The sequence below is a fragment of the Micromys minutus genome (genome assembly GCF_963924665.1).
Source record: "Micromys minutus genome assembly, chromosome: 14".
NCBI lineage: Eukaryota > Metazoa > Chordata > Mammalia > Rodentia > Muridae > Micromys > Micromys minutus.
The window spans coordinates 46,519,650-46,539,450 of NC_137983.1; the positions used below are offsets into that span (position 1 = coordinate 46,519,650).

Consider the following 19,801-nt stretch of genomic DNA (forward strand, 5'->3'; position numbering starts at 1 on the left):
CAATTAGACAACATAACATGACCTCAGCCAGTGCTGAGGCTGAAGCAGGTTTATTTTTTTTCTAATATGCTTTTATATCATTCTAGGGACATACAAAAGATATGGTAAGTCCTAAGGCATAAACAAAGTAGTTAAGGAACAAACAAGAAAATAAACAGAGGTCCCATGATGACTATTCAGAGTCTTAAGACCCATCAAGAAATGAAGAACACATTCCTCATCTGCATTTGTCTTGAGCCTACTTCGTGGTCCTAGCCCAATATTAAATTCCTGCCAAATGCCTAAATTCAGTCCCCAAAGCTCTCTACACCACACTAAGCAGCTAAGTCCCTAGTGGGCAGGACTGGGTGGTGTTCGTTTTCTCAAAAATGAGTCTATTCATATTGATGGGCTAGTCTACTCCAGCATGACTTCATTTTACCTAAAGACATCTGCAAAGATCCTATGGTCAAATAGTTACATTCTGAGGTGCTGGGAAGTAGGACTTCAGTGTTGATGATGATGATGATGATGATGATGATGATGATGATGATGATGATGATGATGATGATGAGTGAAGTCCACATGTTTCCCCAGGCTAGTCTTGAACTCTTGGACTCTACTTGATTTTTCCATGTGACCCTTCCATGTAGTTAGGACTAATGGTGTGCCACCCCAGCTTTAAAATATACATTGAGGGACAACACATTCAATTAATGCAGAAATGGAATACGCAGAGTAGATGCACATGATATGGAACTGTAATAAACAAAGACCTCTGTTTCATACAGTGTTCCTTACAGTGTCCCACACAGTGTCTCATACAGTGTCCCAGACAGTGTTCCAGTACAGTGTCCCACACAGTGTTCCAGTACAGTGTCCCACACAGTGTCTCATACAGTGTCCCACACAGTGTCTCATACAGTGTCCCACACAGTGTCTCATACAGTGTCCCACACAGTGTCTCATACAGTGTCCCACACAGTGTCTCATACAGTGTCCCACACAGTGTCTCATACAGTGTCCCACACAGTGTCTCATACAGTGTCCCACACAGTGTCTCATACAGTGTTCCACACAGTGTCTCATACAGTGTACCACACAGTGTTCCATACAGTGTCTCATACAGTGTCCCAGACAGTGTTCCAGTACAGTGTCCCACACAGTGTCTCATACAGTGTCCCAGACAGTGTTCCAGTACAGTGTCCCACACAGTGTTCCAGTACAGTGTCCCACACAGTGTCTCATACAGTGTCCCACACAGTGTCTCATACAGTGTCCCACACAGTGTCTCATACAGTGTCCCACACAGTGTCTCATACAGTGTCCCACACAGTGTCTCATACAGTGTCCCACACAGTGTCTCATACAGTGTCCCACACAGTGTCTCATACAGTGTCCCACACAGTGTCTCATACAGTGTTCCACACAGTGTCTCATACAGTGTACCACACAGTGTTCCATACAGTGTCTCATACAGTGTCCCAGACAGTGTTCCAGTACAGTGTCCCACACAGTGTCTCATACAGTGTCCCAGACAGTGTTCCAGTACAGTGTCCCACACAGTGTCTCATACAGTGTCCCACACAGTGTCCCACACAGTGTCTAATGCAGTGTCCCATACAATGTTACATACAGTGTCCCACACAGTGTCCCATACAGTGTCCCACACAGTGACTAATACAGTGTCCCATACAATGTTACATACAGTGTTCCACACAGTATTCTATACAGTGTCCTATACAATGTTACATACCATGTTCCACACAGTGTCTCATACAGTGTTCTATACAGTGTTCCATAGCCTCCTAGGCTATGAAGTACCACAACCAAAAATGAGTGTATCATTACATTTAGAAACAACGCATTTTCTAAGATTACTTATAATAAATGTTTCTAAAATTGTAGGCTATATAGAGATTATTTTCAAGTTTTAAGTTGGCTTTGCTTTTCAGGAATATTGGAAACAGCTAGAGGAAATCCGCCAACAGTACCACAATGACATGAAGGAAATTAAAAAGAAAATTGGGAGAGAGCTGGAGGTAAGCTCACCCTACTACAGTGAACATTGTTCTATCAATTCAGAGGTGATGAAGTCACTACATATTAAAAGCAATGAGCTTAATATAAGAGTTTATGCTGGGCTGGAGAGGTGGCTCAGCAGTTAAGAGCACTGACTGCTCTTCCAGAGGTCAATTCCCAGCAACCACATGGTGGCTCACAACCATCTGTAATGGGATCTGATGCCCTCTTCTGGTATGTCTGAGGACAGCTACAGTATATTCACATACATAAAATAAATAATTTAAAAAATTATGCTTAGCATATTCAAGGCCCTGTGTGCAATGCAATCTTTACACACATAGGTGTGCACACACATTTACACCCATGCACAATGCATACATGCATGTATACATACCTGTACAAATGCACATACACACATGCATACAGACATGCATGCACATGAGCACACACAAGAGACACAGACACAATACATGCACATGTGTACACAGTCTCCTGATAGTAAATGAGGTGGAGGTGATAGTTCAGATTTCTTTCTTCATGGGAAAGCTGTCAGACCTACAACACTTGTTACACAAGATGATGTCAGATGTAATGATCTTCATTAGGAACTGCTCTTATCAGAAATACATGTTGTCTTCCTTATGTTCAGAAACCAGTGTTTACTGAGCAGCTAACTGCTTTAGGCTTCAGGACAGAACTGGGTTAGATGCAGAAAGTCCAAACTGAGGATAGGCTTATGCCTGTAAGGAGAGTGAAAAGGGCCCAAGGTTATTCAAGTCGACTGTGAAGGGGGCTCCAAAGCCTATGTGGTCATTTACAGCATCATTTTTCTTTTTGGAAGTTATTAAGTTAATAATGGTTTTTAAGTTATCCTGGGACAGTCATAAAGGGTTCTCTAGCTCCATATGAGGTAAAGTGTGTATATTTATCTTTCTTCCTCCTTCAAGAACATTTCAATTAATGGTAAGTCACATGTAAAATGGTGGCCTCCCAAGGCTGTATGGTCTGATGTCATTGCCATCTTATTCTGTATAAGTGCACGCTATGGTGCTCGAAGTTCTAGGGACATACATGCTTCTCTCATTTACAAGACTGTAAGTCTGAACACAGCTGACGTCATTCTTGAAAAGCCCACAACGGTGCTACACTGGAAATTGTCCTTCCATAGTTTAGGTTTGTAGAGTTGCAGCAGATGACCATGTCTTCAGTGAGATGATTTAGCCAGCCTGTGTCTGAACTGCTGGGTTTAAATCGCACAGGGATTCTGATGCCATAAATATCTGTAGCCCTCTGAGTTGCTCCTTTTCTGAGGCCCATTGGGCTTATGTGGAGCTCACCTAGCATAGACCTGCCATGCTGCTGTGGCAGGTCTGTCTCCTCCAACCCTCTTCCACCCCCAAGTGTGTAAGCACAAACTAGTCTGAGCACAAATGGAGGGTTTGCAGTGGACCTTATTTATGTCCTATAACAGATAATGCAGCAACCTTCCACCTCCCAAGTCACTTAGCTGTCTCAAAGCAAGCTAAGAGGATGCCTCTGGCATACCTGCCTTCCAGCAGATGCAGATCTACTCACAGGGACACATGTATGGGATAAGTCTGCTGTAGTCAGGCCTCATAGGAGCAATGAGAGGGCTGAGTGGGATGCAGGCTGATTGGAAGAAATTGATGAGGTGCGGGGGGTTGGCCTGAAAACAGGAGTGAACTTTGGGAGGCCTGAGCTAGGTGGCCTCTTCTAAGTGAGACCTGTGCTGGATGTAAGGGGTGTCATCTCCAGAGCAAAGCTCAGTTCAGAGGTGTGGAGCCTTGTGCCACCACCATCAGTCTTATGTGGTGCTGTGGTCTGCAATGGGAAGTCTGAGTCCAGAAAAACTTGATAGCAGGCATTGTCCCCTCCTCTTTCTCCTGCCTTTAATTTTATTTTATTTTATTTTTTGCACTGGGGCTCAAATGCAGGATCCTATGTGTGCTGACCAGGGCCGGGGAGTAGGCATTTCTAGATAGTCTGACAGAATCATTTGGCGAAAACTAAGTCAATCCCAAGGTAAAGGAGGAATGGAGAGGGCCGTGTGGTGTCTGACTAGCTTGTCATACTGTCAGAGAGGGGCAGACAGTAAGTTGTAGCATGCCTTTGGTACTTTGTGGATTTTTCCCACTCTTTATCCCCCTGGTTTCATCCCCTAACACAAAGTAGGGGAGAGAGAGAGAGAGAGAGAGAGAGAGAGAGGGAGGGAGGGAGGGAGGGAGGGAGGGAGGGAGGGAGGGACGAGGGAGAGAGAGAAGAGAGAGAGAGAGAGAGAGAGAGAGAGAGAGAGAGAGAGAGAGAGAGAGAGAGAGAGAGAGAGAGAGAGAGAGAGAGAGACGAGGGAGAGAGAGAGGGAGAGGGGAGGGAGAGAGAGAGAAAGAAAGAATCCCTGATTTGAGCATAACTATTAACAAACGGCAGCCAGTGCCCCTCCCCCCCAACTCCCATGAACCACCAAAACCACGCCTCTGCTAGATCACGACCAATTGTGGTCAGCCGCTGCAGGCAGTCAGAAGCTGACCCAAATCAGTACGCCTGGGATTAAAATAAAAGTGTGTTCTTATAATATTTCTGTGTATTCTTTTTTAAAATGAAACCGAAATTCCAAATTCTTGCTACAGCGAGTAGCTTTAGAGCTGGTCTCATTGACTGTGTAATCTGTGTTACAGGAGAATGCAGACTTCAGTCATAGAACCTATTTGGTGAAGAGGAGTAACCTGCCCTCCCGCCCCGATGCACCCTTGGAGGAAGTCTCGAAGCAGGTAGAGATAGCTGTTGCCAGAGATTTGCGAGTTTCTGAGTGTGCCCTGCCCCGGAGGTCAGGGGCAGTCACATGGGGACCTTCTCAAAAGCTCAGATGCTCTTTGGTCATCCGTTTCTAGCAGTCTCTGTCCCACACAGTCTCTAAGCAATTGCTCATGAGTGTTCTGTCGTCATCCCTTAGTGGTCCCTTCTGCTGGCTTCTTTCGTGCTACAGGAAGCATCATTATACTAAATAGTCTCACCTATGATGGATAAATATTATCACCCCTTGTCACTGCTCAGTGTATTCCACTATATAAATATATAAGGCCTTATTGTCAACTCAACAATAGATGGATATTTAGATAGTTTCCAGCTCTTAGCTGTTGCAAACAACTGGGACCATCATGGCATTGTGTGACATCACAGGCACTTTCTTGTATGTCAGGGTACAGTCTCAGTACTGTTCCCTTGGGACAGGGTCTATAACTAATCCTGAGGCTGAGCATTTAAGCTAGGCTGGCTATCCAGCAAGCTCCAGGATTGCCCGTTCATGTTTCCCGATGTTGCGGTTACAGGCACACAGAGCCATGCCCAGACTTTATGTACAGGGAATTTCAATGCAGGTTCTCTTGCTTAGGCAGTAAGTGAATTTACACGCTGAGCCATGCCCCAGTCCAAAAAGCCAAATCTTAAAGTGACAGGCACATCTCTTTTTACTCTGGTGTGACTAAAATGGCCTGGGATGGCCAGATCATCTATTAGGCATTATGTTCACCCCCCCCCCCCCGACTTCTTTGCAATGCTAGAAACTGAACCCAGACCCTCACGTATTCTAGGCAAGTGCTGTAACACTGGGTTGTTCAATTATTTTTATTAGAAGAGGCAGGATTTTATTACATTGTTCAAAATGGCCGAAGACTAAAGATCTTCCCATCTTATTGGTTGGTATTGGCCATAGGTGCTGCAGTAGAGAAAGAAGCTCACCAAGATGCTAAGCCTTCGTTTTCCAAAGGAGCAGAGGGGTTCAGCCTTCTTGGAAAAATCTGACTCCCAGCTAGCTCACCCCAATTACTTTATTCAAACATTATATAAGGTTAACTGGGGCTGGGAAAAGTTCCATCTACCCAAGTTAGCTTGCCCTCTGCTGCCTGCCTGTGAGAGCAGACAACCCACACACATCTCAGTCCCTTTGACCACGGCTAGCCACAATCAGAACTCCATGTTTGCCAGGAGTGTCTTAGGACCAAAGTTGGTGCAGCTGCAAACTCCCGCATAGCACCAAGTGAGGGTTCTCGAGAGAGACATTCCTTCAGAGTTCAAATGGTCTCAGAACAACTTCTCAGCCTCTACTGATTGACCCACCCATAGCAAAGGCTTTGCTGAAACATTTCACTTAAAGCCAGACACAAGGGTGTAGGCAAGGGTGGTTGTTGGGTTCATCTCACCGGTTCGTGTTTGCATCTGACATTGAATGCGGTTGTGGTTGTGTTAGGTAGGTCAGTCAATAGGGTTTCTAGTACTCTCTCTCCTGACTGGAAGCTGAAGTCTGGAAACCCACTTTTTGTGAGAGACAGGGACAATGAAAAGCTCTATCCTGGACAAGCTCAGTTAGAGACCTGAGGATCACACGGCCACTCTAGGGACCTGACCCTGCTGTTCCTATTGCATGGAAAATGGAATCTGATACCCTCTTCTGGTATGTCTGAAGACAGCTACAGTATACTTACATAAGTAAATTTAAAAAAGGTATATACACCAATATAAATTTAGACATTATGAATATGGAATTTTTTCTCTATAAACTTTAGAATATCAAGAGAGACTTGAAACAGATTAGGCTTCAGAACATAAAAGAGTAAAATTCAAAAGCAGAGCTATAAAGTTTGGCTCTAAACATTCCTGTCCAACAATAATTTGTTGAAGAGGCTGTCCTTTTTCCATTGAATGTTTACAGCTTCTTTGTTACTTGAATATTAGAAAGATGATTGGGATTCATGCTTTACTCTCCAGGTTGCCTATGTGATTCCCTGCTCCCACTGTCTTCTGGACTAGCCCTACTGTGTGGTGCCACACTAATGATCTTCAGTGTGTATGGTGTCAACATGAATTGATATCAGGGGTTGTAATTTAAGGCTTTATTGAACTTTTCTTTTAAAGATTTATTTCTTAATTTTATGTATGAGTACACTGTCCCTGTCTTCAAGCACACCAGAAGAGGGCACCAGATCCCATTACGGATGGTTGTGAGCCACCATGTGGTTGCTGGGAATTGAACTCAGGACCTCTGGAAGAGCAGGCAGTGCTCTTAATCACTGAGCCATCGCTCCAGCCCTTTATTAAACTGTTATGCTAAGACTTTTTTTCTTGCTTATTTTAGAGAGCAGTAAGGTTTGAAATCAGCCTAGATAAATGTATTTCAGAGGAAGACGCTATCCAAGAGAATGAGGAATGCCATATGATCAGCTGTGATAATTTGAGTTGGTCTTCAGGTTCGTGAAGTTGTTGCATAGGTTGTAATGAAAATAATCTTAAATTAGTTATTTTTCTGATAATGTTAATATGCTGATTTAAAAACCACTAAGTAACCTGAACACATATGTTTATTTTGGGTTTTAACTAGTTCTAATTACTCTTCAGCTGTGTGTGGGTAAATCTCATGCAGAAAACAAATAAACAAACCCAGATTTCATTTGTCTTAGTTAGGGTTCCCATTGCTGTGAAGAGACACCATGACCAAGACAACTCATATAAAAGACAACATTTAATTGGAGCTGGCTTACAGGTTCAAAGTTCAGTCCATCATCATCATGGCAGAAAGCACTGCAGCATCCAGACAGACAGGGTACTGGAGAATAAACCAAGAGTTCTTCACCTTGATGGAAAGGTAGTCAAAAGAAGGCTGTCTTCAAGCAGCTGAGAGGACGGTCTCAAAGCCCACCCCCACAATGACACACTTTCTCTAACATCTACCATAACAAGACCACACCTCCTAATAGTGCCACTCCCTGGGCCAAGCATATTCAAACTACCACATCATTTTATTACTTAATGTTAACACCTTTTGAATTTTCAACTTTCATCAGAACTTCTAACAAAGGTCACTGTCACCATTAAGCGATTTCTCTTTTCCATTATATTTCCTCCGACTTAATCTTTCAGATTACTAAAAGTTAACTATAAATGATCACACCCAACACTTATTTTGTGTGTGTTTGTCGCTAGAGATAAGACTTTATCTGCTATTGTATATGAAAAATAACATGTAATACATACATAGATACATACACACACACACACACACACACACACACACACACGCCTATGCATGTTTGGCTACTGAGGTACCCTCAGCCCTCTCATGTTCTCTATTGTCTTTTGAGAGCTGGGGATACAGGTCAATGGCAGAACACATGAACTGTATAACACCCAGGGCCTAGGCCTACCAATTTCTATGTCATTGTACTTCTGCAAACATTTTTCTACAAAATTACTCCAGTAGTATGGTGGCATTATGTTTACTCAGTGGCTTGGCCTCTGATGTCCCCAAGCTGTGGGATCTGAGCAGAGTAGGGTAGGTCTGGGGAGGGCCACATCACATGGTTTCCATGATGTGAGGCACTGGCGTGAGAAAAGGGACTCCAGACAACTTTAGCTACCAGGTGTTGCTCCTGTCTTAGCCTATGCTTACTACAATGGAAACCAAGGTGACTGTTTCCTATTGGTGATGGAACATGAAGAGCGGTTGTAGGACCCACTCAACTTAGTTGTAAGGTTCGCTGTGGTTGGTGACTATGCTGTCAGCTACTGGGGAGGCTGAGGCTCAGTGGTTAAGAGCAATGGTTGCTCTTCCAGAGGACCTGCAGTGTTTCATTCTCAGGTCACATGACCTTCCCCAGTCATTTGTAATTCCTGTCCCAAGATGTCTGCTGGACATCTTGGCCACATACACACAGTGGCACACAAACATCCATGTAGCACGATACTCATACACATAAAACAAAAGTAAATAAATCTTTGAAAAAGAAGAAGAGGAGGAGAAGGAGGAGTGTTATGTTGGATCCTGAAAGCAGGGACTAAATAAGAAAACCCTGAACTCAGTAATGTGATCTGGAGTAGAAAGCCTGGGAAAATTGAGTTGTTCTGTGATCAGGGCTGGCTGCTACTTTCAAGAAGAAATGAAAATATTGGTGTTTCCATCTCAGTCAAAATAATTTCACCTTTAAAACTATCTGGGATTGTCTGACACACACACGCAATACATCATGCTGTTTGGAAATTAGTATTTGCTAAAACGCACAAAATTAATGCATTTAACTCCCAATATGACTTCTTTCTCATGAATAATTGTGAAATTTCTCTAGGCAGTGGAGAAACTAAATGATACTTTAACCTTTGAAGATGGCATGAAGTTTCAGGAGCATACATGTATGGAGGAGCATGAAGATTATACAGACAAAGCCTTTGAAGAACTCTGTGGCCCAGAAGCAGGTACATCTTGCTTGAAAGCAGTTGAGAAAAATGGAGATTTTCATTTGCAATCCATCCCTAGCTCTCTCCACTGGGCTGCTGGCTCCCCTCATCCCCCCCACACTCCCTCTATCCAGCATTCCTTCCTGCTACATGCACTGGACAGTCCTACCCACTCCTGCAGTTTCAGCAGCTCTCGGAGTATCATACTTGTGGGTCTGTCTCATTACCTTCTGGAAAGCTCTTTGGGCAGGTATGATAAGTACCTAAATGTCAGCATGTGTCCTCCTCCTTCCCACAGGCCTTTGCTTCACGGCAAGGCCATCCCCAGGGCGATTGTTTCTCCTACACACCCAGGGCGGTGTCTCAGAGATTCCTCTGAACTTTCCCGTTGCCTCTATGTCTTCTGCTGCTAGGTAGTTATTTTCATGTTCTAAAGCCCCCTGTCCTTTTGAGATATGGGGAACCAATAGTAATGGTCACAGTAACCACACAGGATTACTATAGCAACAAGAGCGATGCATAATATGCACGGAGTACCTGCCTGAATGAAGGGTGCTTAATAAATGGTCTTCCCTTAATTAGAAAGAAAGGTGGGTTGATTGACTTTCATATGTTGGTGTGCCTGCATGGGTTTATGTGCACCACTTGCATGTGTGTGTGCCTGCATGGGTTTATGTGCACCACTTGCATGTGTGTGTGCCTGCATGGGTTTATGTGCACCACTTGCATGTGTGTGTGCCTGCATGGGTTTATGTGCACCACTTGCATGTGTGTGTGCCTGCATGGGTTTATGTGCACCACTTGCACTGTGTGTGTGCCTGCATGGGTTTATGTGCACCACTTGCATGTGTGTGTGCCTGCATGGGTTTATGTACACCACTTGCATGTGTGTGTGCCTGCATGGGTTTATGTGCACCACTTGCATGTGTGTGTGCCTGCATGGGTTTATGTGCACCACTTGCACTGTGTGTGTGCCTGCATGGGTTTATGTGCACCACTTGCATGTGTGTGTGCCTGCATGGGTTTATGTGCACCACTTGCATGTGTGTGTGCCTGCATGGGTTTATGTGCACCACTTGCATGTGTGTGTGCCTGCATGGGTTTATGTGCACCACTTGCATGTGTGTGTGCCTGCATGGGTTTATGTGCACCACTTGCATGGAGCTGCTGCTGGAAGGCAGAGGAGGCAGATCCCCTGGCACTGCAATGGCAGGAGGTTGGTGCTGGGAACTGAACTTGTGTCTTCTGGAGGAACTGTAAGCTGTCTTAATTGCTGAGATATCTCCCCTGCACCTTCATTTATTTATTTTTCTCTGCCTTCCCCATTACCGTTGCCTTTATTTTATTATTATTTTTTTAATCTTAAGTACTAAGGACAGAAAGTAGCAGGCTGGCTTGTCTGATCATCCCAGGCCAGTCCTCTCTCTCTCCCTATCTCTCTCTCTCTCTCTCTCTCTCTCTCTCTCTCTCTCTCTCTCTCTCTCTCAAATTGTTTTTGAGACAAGATTTGAGTTGTCTGAGCTGACCTCGAACTTCTTCTCTTGCTCTATAGCTCAGGGAAATCCTGCTCATCTCCCCCAGTTAGCCGTGCAAACATTTGCATATCTGGCTTGCCTCAGTTTCTCCTTCCTGTACTACTCTGTCTTATTTTCACGGGAAAACATCTCTACTCCATTCACCAAGCATTGTAATCTCGGGATCTCCACCATGTAGCCAGTGCTAGAGAGCGCAAAGACAAAGAAAACCTGATCCCTGTCCTGAAATGCTGATTAAAGAAAAGTGGGTACAGACATGGACATGTCCTGAGCCCAAATGCCCATCACTGGAGATAAAGCCTAACTGGGGAGATGAGGAAGTCCCCATTTTTCAGGGTTTGGACTACTCATCAAGCCTGGGTTTCCCTGTAGAGGTAATGGTTTTTGATCAAAGGAACTTGGGGCCTTGGGACAATGGCTCAGTCTATAGTGTGTCTGCTGCCCAAACCTAAAAGATCTGAGTTTGGGCTGGAGAGATGGCTCAGTGGTTAAAAGCTCTGACTTCTCTTCCAGAAGTCCTAAGTTCAAATTCCAGCAACAACATGATGGCTCACAACCATCTGTAATGAGATCTGATGCCCTCTTCTGGTGTGTCTGAAGACAGCTGCAGTGTACTCACATACATTAAATAAATAGATAGATAGATAGATAGATAGATAGATAGATAGATAGATGGATGGTGAGCCTGGCAGCCAGCCAGTAAGCAGGCATCTCCCATGGCTTCTGCTTCAGTTCCTGCCGTGGAGCTTCTTCATGAACTGTGCTGTAAGATGAAACAAATCCTTTACCCTAGAAGCTGGTTTTGGTTATGGTGTTTGCCACAGCAATAGAAAACACACTGGGCCAGTCCCTGAAAACCGTGTGGTACAGTTGTTAGACTCTGGCTGCAATGGGACTAATTGGTTATTTTCTTACGCCCAGAGGCTTTCTTTCAGGGTATCATGGCTGCAAAGAGCAGGCGGCAGTGGGAAGCCAGAGTACCACAGACTCTGCTACAAATAATGGCAACAGCAGATGTCACCTCCACCTGCCCCACCATGCCGGACGGTGAGTCTTTGGTCAATTGTCAGCCATCAACAGGGGAGGACCAGGACCAGGCACAGCTTTGCTTACCAGCATAGCACACACCTTATTGGAATGATTGGCACCTCTCAGTCACTACACAGTTTACAAAGACATTGCTTTGGGATCATGAGTGTCAAGTTGAGACTTCTGAGATATCCCAGCAGCCGATGACTCTGGCCATACGACAGTACAGGAAGGAAATCACACCTGCCACATTTCCTTAAGTCAGAGATGGGGGTCAGATGGGGGTCCACTTGACTTCGTTCCTAACACTGGCTTATAGCCTTGTGATGTCATTGATGATTCTTTCCCCTCACCAATAAAATTGGTCGTAGGGTTGGGCATGCAGCTTGGCTGTCAAGGGCCTAGCATGTGCAAGGCCCCAGGTTCGAACTCCAGCCAACCCAGATGGTCATGTTTATACAGCAAGCAGGTTTTATTCACTGAGCCAATTTCCAGACTCTTGTGCTTCCTTTGTTTTTCAATACCTAGCCCCCAAGAAAGGGTTAAAAGTTAAGACTGCTATAAATTGAGTAGACAGCTATCAACGACCTTGGCGTCAGTTAATCGGACGTGGAAAAATATTCGGAAAAAGGCTTTCATCTATGCGAATGCATATGGGTGTTTTCTTGCTACCTTTCCCTAAGCAGTGCAGTAGAAAGATTTATGCTGCATTTGCATTGCGCTGTGCCGCATGTGAGCCATCAAAGGTTGATTTAAAACTTAGGGAACAGGCTGGAGAGATGGCTCCACAGTTAAGAATAGGTACTGCTCTTGTTGTAGAGGGCACAAGTTCAGTTCCCAGCTCCCAAATTTGGTAACTCACAACCCTATAGGACTCTAGTTCTAGGAGACCCAAGCCCTCCTCTGGCCTCTTCATGTAACCACATGCACAAACCTACACTCTCACATGTACACAGAATTGCTAAAAAGAATAGAAATTAAACCTTAAAAAATAAAGTATGCTAGAAATTAGGTCTTGTGGTATATGCTGCAACCCCAACATTTGGAAGGTAGAGATGAAGACCAGGAGGATAAGAAGTTCAAGATCACCCTCCGCTACTATAGACAGTTCAAAGCTAACACGAGCTACATGAGATCCTGTCTCATCCCCACCCCAATGAAAAGAATGTTGAAAGATGTGCATAAGTTTTATGCAAATAGTACATATTTTATATAAACCACTTAATCATATGCAGATTTAAAATATCTTATTTTGATTCTTTTTACTTATGTATCCTTGTGTCTCTGTGGATATATATACACATCTAAGCAGTTCCGGAGGGTGCGGAAGTCACAGGGTCTCCCTGAAGCCAGAGCTACAGGTGATTGAAAGTCTCCATGTGGGACTCAAACTTGGATTCTCTGTAGAAGCAGCAAACGCTTCCAGCTGCTGAGCGACCTCTCAGCCCACAGGTTTTACACTGCCGTGTCCTGTAACTAACCAGTCTGCTTTGGAGACCAAGGGGCGAGCATGTATCACTAAAATGAGCTATTGTAAGATTGTAAGCCGGTTTATAATTCAGTAAGACATAGGAGGTTGAACTAAAAAAAAATAATCACATGGAAATTTATCACAGTTTACACAGCAAAATATGGCTTTCAACATGTGACCAAAAGGCAGTAATGTTTACACACACACACACACACACACACACACACACACACACCTCTTTATAAACAAAATGAGAAATGTGATGTCTATGGCTCTAACCTTCTGTGGAATGTTATAAAATATAATTAATATAAAAATTGAAAAGATTCCACCTCACACCAGTCACAATGGCTACAATTAAAAAATCTCAGGTGATAGTAGATGCTGGTGAGGATGTGGAGAAAAAAAGAACACTCCTCCATTGCTGGTGGGACTGCAAGCTGGTACAACCACTCTGGAAATCAGTCTGGTGGTTCCTCAAAAAACTGGACATAGTACTACCTGAGGACCCAGCTATACCACTCCTGGGCATATACCCCAAAGATGCTCCAACATAAACCAAGAACACATGCTCCACTATGTGCATAGCAGCCTTATTTATAATAGCCAGAAGCTGGAAAGAACCCAGATGTCCCTCAACAGAAGAATAGATACAGAAAATGTGGTACATTTACACAATGGAGTACTACTCAGCTATTAGAAACAATGACTTCATGAAGTATTTTTATTTTTGCTAATGCAGTGTCCTTTTTCAGATGGCCAAGTTATTGTGATGGAAAGTAGTCCGGATAACAGGAAGTGTTGGTGGCAGGATGTGCCAGGGACCCCTCATGCTTTGGCAGCAGAACGAGGCTCTTGGTCTGCCGGTAGAGGAGAAACTGGTACGTGGATTATTTTTAATAAAGTTACGGGGGACAACAAAGTTTGTCACTGCCTTACAAATGCAGAAAGATACCAACAGTGCCTTTGGGTTGGAGAGAGAACTGGAAACATGCCTTGCTTGTCTAATTGGCTAGACCAAGCTGGTTCCAAGTGAATTAACAAAAGGCATGCACTTCCAATGACAGAGGCATGATTTTGTGTAGTATTTCAATCTGACGACTCTTGGAAAGGACTGGCTCTCTGGGGTGACAATCTAAGCATCACTCAGCTCTGAGAACTATTCAGAGAGCTCATTTTCCTTCAGGTAGTAAGAATGCAAACAAACATAATTAATTTAATTTTGTTTTCATTTTTCAAAAGACTGTGTCACCTTGTAGCTCTGAGGGCCTGGGACTCTTTGCTATGTACACCTGGATGGCCTTGAACTCATGGCCCTGTATCTACCTCCTGAGTTGTCTCCATTTTAAAAGCAATATCCATCCCCTCTTCTGTGTTGTCCAGGAAAATCTCAAGCTTATAGGCACAAGTGATCCTTCTGCCCCTTGAGTAGCAGGAATGACAGGTACATAGCATTACGCATGGCTACATTAAGTATTATATGTTATGTATTATATAATACAATATAGCTCTATCCATTATATATACACATATATTATATTTCTATCTCTGTTGGTCTACATTTATCTGTCTGTATATCTGTCTGTCAGTCCATCTGTCTGTCTGTCTATCCATCCATCCATCAATCCATCCATCCATCCATCCATCCATCCATCCATCCATCCATCCATCCATCACTATCCATCTATCTGTCTGCCTGTCTGCCTATCTATCCACATACCCACCCACCCACCTCCTGAGTGCTAGAATGAAAGGAATACACCACCACACCTGGCTAATCTATATTATATTTTTATTAACAATTTTTCTTACCGATCCTAAATGGTTACTATATAATTAACTTTATTTTTGTTTAAGCTTGGCTTCATTTATTTTCCACTGAATCAAAATATAATTTCCTAAGTTATTGTTTAACATATTCCCGATGGTGTTTGTATCTATGTTATTGATTAACTTTTTTCCTAGGATGTTGACACTAAATTCACTCTGGAGAAATCAAGCGTAGGTTAGGCACAGTGCTTTACACCTGTGGCCCTCTCACATCTGAAGTAGAGGCTGGGAGAAATTGAGTTTTAGACAGCCTGGGTGTTAGAAATGAATTTGAGGGCTGTCAAGAAAAATGACCACGGAATCCAAAATACTTCAGCAAGGCAAAACCTTGTACTTCTGAGGAATGGAGGCTAGTCATGTCAACCCAGCAGCAAGCACGTGCAGCTGGGGCCCTGCTGGATTTTTCATCTGAACACAATGGGAATAAAGAAACAGGCAGATATAGCTGTTCTAATACCCAACAAAATAGACTTAATGCCAAAACTAATATATATATTATAGTCCTTAAAGAAAAAAATCCTCGAGGATATTACAATCTTAAACATGTGTGCACCAGAGAGACAACAGGTTCATACCAAAACCAAAACAGCAACAGCAACAACAAAACCAAAACGTTATTAGATCTAAGTCACAGATTGACCTAACACAGTGACATTCGGAGATTTTGGCACACCATGCTCAGCAATCCAGGCAAAAACCTAATCAGAGTAAACTAACCTAGCTGGGGCTGGATGACATCATCAACCAAATAGATCTCACAGCCCTCTGCGTGACACTTCACCCAAACACTAAAGAATACATTCTGTTTATTTTCAGTAGCCCATGAAACGGCAAAATCAACTGAATTTTAGGACACAAGGCAAATGTCCACAAATCTGCAAAAGAAATTCAAATAACACCCTTCATGTTATCTGACCACAGAGAAATAAGGCTGGACATCAACAGCAATAGAAATGAGGGAAAAGCTACACAAGCTCATGGGAGTAAAACTACATACCACTGAGTGGGAACTGGGTCACTGGAGGAATCAGAAGGAAGTTTTCCAAGTCCTACGACTGACTGAAGATGGAAAATGACACACCCACACCTGTGGGACACAACGCAAGCATTTGTAAGAGCAAAGGTTATAGCACCACATGCCTACAGAAGGTGCTGGAAAGACCACACCTGAAGGTCTTGGAAAAAATAGGAGCAAACAACACTATGAAAAGAGTAGACGGGAAGAAAGAATAACAGGGCTAAAACTATCAGGACAAGAGGAACAATGGCAAAGTACATGAAAATCAATTTAATAAAGAGTTGGTGCTTTGAAAAATTTGAGTTACTAATACCACTCACCTCTAAACCCTAGTGAGCTGGGGCTCCACAGTTCACATTGCTCTCAGGCCTATTGTCTTCCAAGCGCCTACTAGGAGGACCCACAAAGCCCCACTTACAACATTCAACTCTTTCCTACTCCAAAGTTCCAAAGTTTTCCAAATTCCTCTAAGAAGCAGCATGGTGGGGCTTGTCACCGCAGTGGCCCACTCCGTGATACCAAACCTGTGTCTTACTTTCCCATTGCTATGCTTACGCAGTTTTATAGTGGAAAAGAGCAAGCAACACAAAAAGAAATACAAAATTTCCAGTTTGAAGCAGAAGAGAACACCAGGAAATTTTTATGTAGGAGTCGTGGCGAGATTTCAAGTGGAACAAACAGACTGGTATTCTCAGGCTGCGACCCTACCCAGCTAATCCTGCAACTTGTGAAAAGAAAAGGCCTAAAGCAAAAGAAAAGGTTCCTAACAAGAAACAACAAAAGCATATGGAAATCTGATTAAATTAGGGGGCCATACCCAATCCAAGCAGGTGACTGACCTGGATGTTGTCATGGCCCAAGCAGAGTTGATCTTATACAGCCCAGGATGGCTTCAGACTCATTGGTCCTCCTGCCTCTGCTTCCCACACGCTGGGATTCCTGGCAGACATTGCCATGACCAGATCAAGAACCTCTGAAGTAAGGATGAATACAAAGACACAGGACAGCCATGAAGGTTTGCTCTGCAGACCGCACCACGGCTTGCACAAAGCGCGGATATACAGTGGGTTGACAGACTGAGGACAATGGGGATGGCTCTGTTGGGTCAAGCCTTAAATTTCAGTATTATACTTTTCTTAAAACGTCCATGCCTGTTCCTTATTGTGACACTCCCTTTTTTGTGTCTTCCTGTATTGCTGGCATTTCGGTTCAGCACCCAATAACTGAGTATCACATTAATCACTCTTCTCATCCCAGATACTAAATACTCAGCAAGAAGCATCGCAAGGACAAAGGATTTCCTTTGGCTCTAATTTGAAGAACGAGTGTGTGTCATGGCCAGGAAGGCATGGCAGAAGATGTCTCCGGGGTGGCCGGAGCATGTGTCAGCTGCTTGCATACATCTCAGTGTACCAGAAAACAGAGCGGGGACAGGAAACAGGGCTGGACTATAAACCTCAAGGCTCTTGGCTCAGCAACCCACCTTGCTCCATCTCAGAACCACCTCCCAGTGGTTCCACAGATTGCCCATGGGTCCCGCTTGGGGCCCGAGTATTCAAACCCATAAGCCTGTGGGAGACATTTCACACCCAAACCACAACATCTGTATCTGTTGCCATCCCCGTCATGGGAATTCCTTGTGGTATCATGAGTGGCATTCACTGTAGGATTGTGGGTGTGTATATGTTGGATTAGTCTCCTTTCATCTTTGTCATTTCTTTCAATAGTAATAAATCCACAGCTCCCTAAAGAAGACCCGGAAGAAGACAGGGAAGAGGTAGAAATGGCCAGGGGCATTGTAGTGGGCGCTGAACAACTGGAACCAGGGTTGGATGGAGATGATCTGTGAGTACGAGTGAGAGAAAATGGCCCACGGAGACCAAGCTTTACACAATACGAGGATTTGTTTGGGCTCTGGCTATCCTTTCCCCTCCTCTGTTGTGTGCTTGTGTGTGAAGAGATACATGCATGCCTGTGTATAGCAGATTTTTTTTTTTTTCTGTTTTAGGGTTGAATCATAAGCTTGTTTCACACCAAGATACATATCTACAATCCTTGAGCATTACAAGCAGGGAGGCATGGGGGTCAAGAATTCAAGGGCACCTTCAGCTACAAGCAGGACCAAGGCCAGTCCAGGCTGAGGGCATCCTGCCTCAACTCTATCACCCCACCACCCCTACAAGGGGGTGAATCGCATCAAGCTAAACATACACGCCACACTTCCTTTGTTCTTGCATTGGTGATGATTATTGATGATTACGGATCTTTACATCCATGAGTATAGCATAGCTGTTGTGAATCTGCTGTTCCTCCAGCCTGCCTGTCAGCTACTCAGAGGAAGCAGCTTCGGTCAACACCCACTGCAGCTGCCAGGGAGGGCGCCTTTGTTTCCACTGCTGCTCTGTGGGGGCATGCTGGCCAGCCAGATGGCGCTGTCTTGTTCATTCTGTTTCCCTGTTTGTTTCCCTGTCTGTCTTATCAGCCAGCCACTCAGTCAGTCAGTCAGTCAGTCTGTCTCACTCTCATGTCCCCACTCTGAGACAGCGTTTTTTTTTTTTTTAACCCATCCCTCTTCCCCAATAAACAAACCAATAAACCTCTTCCATCTGTTGTTTGACGTAATGGCATAGAGGCCCATCCTGCCCCCAAGGGACCTTTACCTCTTTCTCCTAATAATAGCTCTCCATGTATTTATAGCTTTTACTTGAAACAAGATTGGTCTCTCTATGTTGCTAGGCTGGTATCCAAATTATCTCAGGTACCCTTCCCATTTAGCTTCCCTTGTAGTGGAAATCAGACATGTTTCAATGTGCTTGGCTGTTTAAAGGAAAATTTCTAATATTATCATTGTTTTCTTCTATAGGTACCACTTGTTTTTATTGATAATAGTTTTTTTTTTTTTTTCCCTTTTGGTAGCAATAGGGAGTGAGCTAGGATTTTATATGCAACCATTTAAATGATCTAATATTTATACCAATAAATACAGGTGGGTGGGGGTGGCTGTGGGTGGGTTGGTGTAAACTGAGGTAAAGACCTGCTAGCTCAGAACTCTATACCCAATATCTGTTTACAATCTGACCCTACAGCTTAACTGCCAGCTCTTTAGAAATCTCTAACTTTCTTTCCGAGAATACTGTTTTACCTGTGTCCTGCCATCTGCTTCTCTGCTGTTCCTGCAAGGCCAAAGAGGAAAGCCCTGTGTCCTCCCCAGAGCTCCTTCTACAGAGGCTCTGCTGTGGCTGGGATAAAACGGCGTGATGGAGCCAGTTTAGAAAAGGAAGCATTTAAGCTTACAGTTTTAAAGATTTAGTCCGAGGTCTCATGAAAGGGAACGTTGTGGCAGGCTTGTCACTGAGTGGTAGCTAAGAGCTTACATCTCAATTTGTAGGTAGTGGGGGGGGGGAGAGAGAGAGAGACAGAGATAGAGACAGACAGACAGAGACAGAGAGAGACAGAGAGAGAGAGGAAGAGAGAGAGAGGAAGAGAGACAGAGAGAACAAGAGAGAGACAGAGAGAAAAAGAACAAGAGAGAGCAAGAGAGACATATAGAGAAAGAGAGAGAGCAAGAGAGAGACAGAGCGAGACACACACACACACACACACACACACACACACACACAGAGAGAGAGAGAGAGAGAGAGGGAGAGAGAGAGAGAGAGAGAGAGAGAGAGAGAG

General features: G+C 44.0%; 1 protein-coding gene across 1 annotated transcript in view; it reads left to right on the plus strand.

Moving 5' to 3' along the window:
• NEK5 (NIMA related kinase 5) overlaps nt 1-19,801 on the plus strand; it is a gene marked incomplete at its 5' end in the record, with an annotated part of 46,453 nt that overhangs the window by 24,404 nt on the left and 2,248 nt on the right. The window contains 6 exons of the mRNA XM_080928545.1: nt 1,935-2,021; nt 7,151-7,238; nt 9,139-9,261; nt 11,700-11,825; nt 14,034-14,159; nt 17,854-17,971. Of these exons, the coding sequence (XP_080784671.1) occupies nt 1,935-2,021; nt 7,151-7,238; nt 9,139-9,261; nt 11,700-11,825; nt 14,034-14,159; nt 17,854-17,971 (668 nt within the window). The remainder of the gene's footprint in view (nt 1-1,934; nt 2,022-7,150; nt 7,239-9,138; nt 9,262-11,699; nt 11,826-14,033; nt 14,160-17,853; nt 17,972-19,801) is intronic.